The 6,844-nt window shown below is 33.6% G+C and overlaps 1 protein-coding gene across 1 annotated transcript; it reads left to right on the top strand.

Annotated features, from left to right (window-relative positions):
* Positions 1-326: 326 nt before the first annotated feature.
* TENT5D (terminal nucleotidyltransferase 5D) lies at positions 327-1,527 on the top strand. Its single transcript, XM_004329421.3, has one exon. It carries the CDS (start codon positions 340-342, stop codon positions 1,525-1,527), a length of 1,188 nt encoding a protein of 395 aa, XP_004329469.2. The 5' UTR covers positions 327-339.
* Positions 1,528-6,844: the final 5,317 nt, after the last annotated feature.

The raw sequence follows: 6,844 nt of genomic DNA, 5'->3' as shown, positions 1-6,844 counted from the left end.
AAACAAATATACTTGTTATAGTACTTACATGAGGAAAGATTGAGAAAGGCCACCGTTTCACATCAAAAATAATTCCAACTCTAACAAATCCCTGAGAATGTCTGTTTACATGCACCAATCAATCTAACAAATTTGATATAATCATAGTGCTTTTATTTCACTTATAGATTTGAACACAATTAGATACATTGATAATTTACTGCCTAATATTAGTTTGATTTATGTTGAAGGTAAGTCTATTTTTTACTTTTCATATGCTTTAGCTGTAACACTGATATCAAGATGCTAAATTTCTTCTCAATATTTTGCTTACTTTCTAGTTGACCTACTGACTTCATAATGTCTGAAATCAGATTCAGCAATCTCACTTGGGATCAAGTTATAACACTGCATCAAGTGTTAGATGAAGTAATTCCAATTCATGGAAGGGGGAATTTCCCCACATTGGAGGTGAAACCGAAAGATATCATTCATGTTGTGAAAGATCAACTGATAGAGCAAGGAATTATTGTTAAAGATACCCGATTGAATGGTTCCACAGCAAGTTACATACTTGCAAGCTACAATGGCATGAGCTATAAGGATCTGGATGTTATTTTAGGTATTGAACTACCAAGCGATCAGGAATTTCAGCTTGTTAAGGATGTAGTTCTAGGTTGCCTACTCGACTTTTTACCAAAAGGTGTTAAAAAGGAAAAGATCACCCTAAAGACTATGAAAGAGGCTTACGTGCAGAAAATGGTCAAAGTTTGCAATAAGCATGATCGTTGGAGTCTTATCTCTCTTTCTAATAACACTGGGAAGAATGTAGAGCTAAAATTTGTGAATTCACTCAGACGACAATTTGAATTTAGTGTAGATTCCTTTCAAATTATCTTGGATCCCATGTTAGATTTCTACAGTGACAAAAGTGGTACGCTAACCAAAGAATTATATCCTGTTGTGGTAGCTGAAAGCATGTATGGAAACTTCCAAGAAGCAATGACACACTTGCAGCACAAGCTTATATCTACCAGAAAACCTGAAGAAATTAGAGGTGGTGGCCTTCTGAAATACAGTAACTTGCTGGTTCATAACTTTAAGCCAGTTTGTGAAGCAGAAATCAAGACCCTAGAACGTTATATGTGTTCTAGATTCTTCATTGATTTTCCTGATATAGAAGAACAGCGAAAGAAGATTGAATCATACCTCTACAACCATTTCATAGGTGAAGAAAAGAGAAAGTATGACTACCTCATGACCTTGCATGGAGTTGTGAATGAAAGCACTGTTCTCCCCATGGGTCCTAAAAGAAGACAGACCCTCAATATGATCACCCTTATGGCTTTAAAAGTACTTGGAGAACAGAATATCCTACCTAATACAGGCAAGGTAACTTGCTTTTATCTGCCTGCTCCATACCTTGATGCTTGGGGAGGGTCCCCTACGTATTATGTAACATCTGTACTACCACCTACATTGTTTCAGCCATACCACCCACTACACTTTCATGTGACAAATGGTATGGCTTTTAAAAAAACACAGTAGAAACTTTGCTTTAATTAAACACCTCTTAAAAGCAATTTTCCAATTTCCATAAAATTTAAGCTCTATTTTTATTTTTATGCAGTTACCAACAATTTTTCATCAATTATAGCTTAAACCATCACAGTAAATACAATATCATCTGTGAAATGACCTCTTTAAATGATTTTCAAATGTTATCAATTATCTATAACAACTTTCAAATGTTGTGGACCACTTAAAATGATTTTTAAGTCTGACTGACTACTTATGACTTTCAAATTTTCTATGACAAATACATTAGAGATGCCTGCAACTTTGATTACATTACAAAAGAACAGACTCATATTTTAAAATCCAGATGTACAGTAAAGACCAGTGCAAACATTTTTGTATTCAGTCAATTCCTTTGTTACCTTTACTTAATTTTTTGCTAGTGAATATTACCATCAATGAATTTTCAGTGCCTAACAACAATGCCTAATTTCAAAGACAACAGATTCAGAAGATATTAAAACCCTGGACTTTGTAAGCATATATTTCGTTTCTCAATTGAATTGGGTTAGATACAATATCCTACTATAGTTTGAAGGAACACTGAAAAAATGATCCTGGAAAACATTGGCCATTAGTAATTTATCAACTATCAAATAAGTTGACTTGTGGATCTGAAGAATAGTACCGTCCAGCTGGACAGCCAATACTGTGACCACTTATACAGATTTCTTCATTTTCCCCCAAACAAGTTGAAAAGAATGAAAATGACCAACTCTGAATGTAAAAGTTTTCTATCATCATCTGTTAAAAAGAGACTCTACATGTCAAACAGCAAAAAGCAGGCAGAGGTTTTTAGCTATTGCATTTACCATTTTTATGACCGACTTGACCAACATCTTAATATGTGGAGACGTTCAATGTTAGTAAGTGAGAATATTTTCATTACTAAATGAGGCTTTTTTCCATCTTGCCTTTCCAAAGATCAGTTTCTAACACGACACTCAAGTGCCTCATCATATGAGATTTTGCATAATGCTGTAATTTATTCAACAATTGTATATGTTCATCATGTATCTGAATATCTACTCACAACATCAGATATGCAGCTAGCAAATCTTCCAGTGGGATTAAAACTGTATTTTCTTCCTGTAATGAAGAAAATAATCCATGACCAAGATTACCTGGGATGACAGAAGGGGAGGAGCTGTCCTGAATGAATATAGATAAGATCATCAGATAACTTCACTATTTTTGCTTGCTTCTAATTTTTTATGAGTTTCCATCTCAGTTTTCATTGACCGTCACAAGGTTTTCCATCACAACATGATCCAACAGGCATATTCTGAGAATTTGTCACTTATAGACTGTGCTTAATCTGTCCTCTCTATATTACAGTATTGGACAAAAGAAGTACACCAAAGATGGCATTTTCAAATAACCAATATTTATGAAATGTTTTATACCACAGTACCACTGGCCATCAGTATATGAATATATATATATATATATATATATATATATATATATCTCATAACCGTGAAGCTTTAAAACATTGTATGGATTCACTTCCTTGCTTGGGACAAATAAAGAATTTTAAAATGCTATATTAAAGAGAAAATTCAGTCATCTATCAGTATAATGTATGGGCTAAAAATGATTGATCTTTCTGCCCTAAGTATACTGTTTAGTTTTCAGTTAATGAGAGTGTGTCTTTTTTTTTAACATCTTTATTGGAGTATAATTGCTTTACAATGGTGTGTTAGTTTCTGCTTTATAACAAAGTGAATCAGTTATACATATACATATATCCCCATATCAATGAGAGTGCTTCTACATAAAACTGAAGGATTTTATGCTATATTAACAGTACCAACAAATTTACAAAAGATATAGGAAAAGTATTTAAGAATAAAAGAACTATGATAGTGATGAGTCAGGGGTAAAGGTTCAGTATTTTCCAGAGTAGCATTTTATGCTGAACAGCAGAATTTTGAAGCTATTTGGAAACATCTTACCATCCATGTGCTCCCTTAGTTTCCTTTGGTCCTTTTGAGAATTTGAACTCCTTCCCTAAAAAGCAAATCCCCTATGGTATTCTCCTGATGGGAAAATGGCCTGAAAGCTATATGCTTCCTCCTACCATGTCAATCATGTGTTTCCATTATAGCAAAGAAGCTCAGAATTGGCATTTTAAAAGTTCAGATTTTTCTCAAGAGAGAGAATCCAAACTTGTTGAAGGGAATGGTATCACTAAAGAGAAAGCTATAGCTTTACCTATCATGGCTTTCTTTCTGTTGATACCATCATCAAGCTAGGCTGTCCTCTTTGCTCCCAACTCAAGCAGAAAAATATTTATCTTCTATAGTGTATGAATATATCTCCAAGATTAGGCTAGTTGGGTTGAGAAGCACTACTATCTCATTCTGTTCATTAGGATAATAAATGGAATTTTTTAAATGAGTGCTAGCCTCTTGTCCTAAAGGAGCTAATAGAAGTTAGTTAAAAATATAACTCTATAGCATGTCATCCCATTACAAGAGAGAAATGATGCTGTCTTTTCTTATTTTATTTTATACAATTCAAGACTGAGTCTTGGCTCAGGAGTTTTGTTTTGTTGTTGTTTTTTTCCCTCCAGAAACCTAACCAAAACCAAAAAAAGAAAAACCTTTTGATATACTTCTAGCATTCATATCAGTGGGACATATTTGGTGTCAGTTATTGGTACATATTTTTAAAAACTAAAATATTCTTGCATTTCACAAATATTCACGTTATTATCAAAGTTTCACTACTAGAGTATTTGTAACTTTTAAATTCAGAGTTATTCTAATAGAGACTGATGTCCAGTTTAGTCAAAGAAAACTGAAGAGAAGGATTAAGTATTGTTTTAAATGAGAGCCCAGCTAAATTAAAGACAAAATATCAGAGCTAGAAAAGTTGTGAATATCTTTTTAAAAAGTGGGAAAGCTCCTGGACCCAAATTCCTTTTTTTGTATTATCTCAGAAAGGCTCTATTAAAATACCTCCAAATTGAAGTGATTTTAAAATTTGCCTTTAGTCACCTTTTTGTTTTAGACATTGATAAAGATATCAATATGCAAAACTCCTGAGATCTGATTAAAACTCCTTTCATTCGATGGATCTATTATCTGAAAATATTCACCCAATTTTAAAAATATAAATTAAAGTGTATAATTGAGAAAATTTTTGAAGTTTAAAGATTGTAATGCTTTTCAAAATTATATCAATATATGAATACAGCAGTTCCATTTATAGAAGATTTTTTTAAAATAAGTAACTCTGTAAATTAACATTGCAACAGGATTGGGAGATATGTGGGACTACAGTTTGGTAAACTTTTTTTTTTTTTTTTTTTTTGGTGGTACGCGACCCTCTCACTGTTGTGACCTCTCCCGTTGCGGAGCACAGGCTCCGGACGCGCAGGCTCAGTGGCCATGGCTCACGGGCCCAGCCGCTCCGCGGCATGTGGGATCTTCCAGCACCGGGTCACGAACCCGTGTCCCCTGCATCGGCAGGCGGACTCTCAACCACTGCACCACCAGGGAAGCCCTGGTAAACATCCTTATGAAGTCCATTTCGGCAAGGCATAAAACCCGACATTTTAACCTGCTTTGGGATTCATTTGCTTTACCATTATAAAAGAAATACATTAATGTTTTGTTTTCAGTTCTGCTATTATTTTAGTGGTTCTATTTTATATATTATAATGATAAAATTTATGTAATAAGTATAGGAAATTGTATTGCTAATCCACTGCTTCATTTATGAACATATTTTCAGCATGTGTAATTGGAGGCAGCTAATTTGTTGGAACATCAGCTCTTAAGTTTTCCTTGAATTTTTTGAGTTTGAGCAAAATATACTATTTTGAATATATGCTGTCTGGAAACCAATTTAACATGTAACAGGTGATCTTTAAGCTCAACTCATTGTACTTTTTGTTTTGCTTTGCTTTAATATGGGGAACTGTAAGGTTATTTTTCACACAGTTGTTGTGTCTACATGGATTGTATTAGTGTTTGAAACAGCAACAGAAACGCTTTTTGTTTAGATTTAGCCCTTGAAAGAGCAACAGAAAATTTATAAATGACTTTGTTGTATTGGGTTGGCCAAAAAGTTCGTTCGAGTTTTTGGTACCATCTTATGGAATGACCCGAACGTACTTTTTGGCCAACCCAATACATGTGCTTTTTATGACCCTTCAAAATAAAAAGAAATCAAACTCCCTATTCTAGAAAAATAATACTATATTGATATACCTCTCAGTACTTTATGGCCAAGATGTTAACCCCTATAAATGCATAAGCAGCTTTCCCAAGAGAGAAATATCTTGAGAGGGCCCTCTTGGAAAATTCTCTCTCATGACTCCTAGTTAAAAGTGATGGATTGACTAACCCTGTTAAATCCAACTCAAGTAGTTTCATGATGATTTATGAAAATTTACATTTTATACATTCTAGACTGGTGATAGTATTTGAACCATTCTTTAAAATTCTAATAAGTAGTCCATTTCCCTTATAAATAAAGTATGACCAAGTCACACTTGGTCCTTTGGCTCAACTAGAGAACCCAGAAGCCTAAGATTGAATCCTGTTTCAGCACTGATGCAGCCCTGGAGAATCAGTAGGGGAGATTTGGTCACCATGAAAATGACAGTAGAGCATGGTATGAGGTTCAGACTACTATATGATTCAGCAATTTTACTTTTATCATAGGACAACATTTAAAACAAACACTTTTCTATATAGAATGTGGCTTCAATCCCAAATGAAAAAATGATATTGTAATATCTTCAGCTTGTAAAACTAGAGTTAAAAAGGGAATTCCATGCATTTGTAGTAGTGACTTCTAAAATGTTTCTTTAAAATAAAAACCGGTATTAGCCATTGAGGTTTAAAATTTCTGCTTAAAATTTTTTTACAAATGTTCACCTTTCCCCAATAAAATTGAATAGTCAACCCAAACATATATTAGTGGATATTTGAATAAAGAGGATTGAAAATAATGTTCTTTAAGCCTTACAAGTGACCTCCTTGAACAAAATGATTTTTACAAAAATGATTTTCTTTACTGTTTTGTAAGTTTTCTAGGGTAGCTTTGGGACACTTAAGATTAAATGCCTCCAAAAAGCAATGGTTGCTCAGACAGTGAACGCCAAATAACTATTGTCTCATTGCAATTCCTCCAGATTTATTATCAGGTAAAATTCTTTCAGATAGTGTCAGCAGGTAAAAAATGTAAATTAACAGTTTGTAAGGTGAAAAATCTTCTTTTAAAAGCACCTAAATACATTTTTAAAATAAAAGGCATCATCTTCTAGGTA

This window comes from Tursiops truncatus, chromosome X (genome assembly GCF_011762595.2).
Source record: "Tursiops truncatus isolate mTurTru1 chromosome X, mTurTru1.mat.Y, whole genome shotgun sequence".
Classification (NCBI taxonomy): Eukaryota; Metazoa; Chordata; class Mammalia; order Artiodactyla; family Delphinidae; genus Tursiops; species Tursiops truncatus.
Note: the sequence above shows the minus strand (reverse complement) of the source record. Positions and strands in the feature narration are given on the sequence as shown.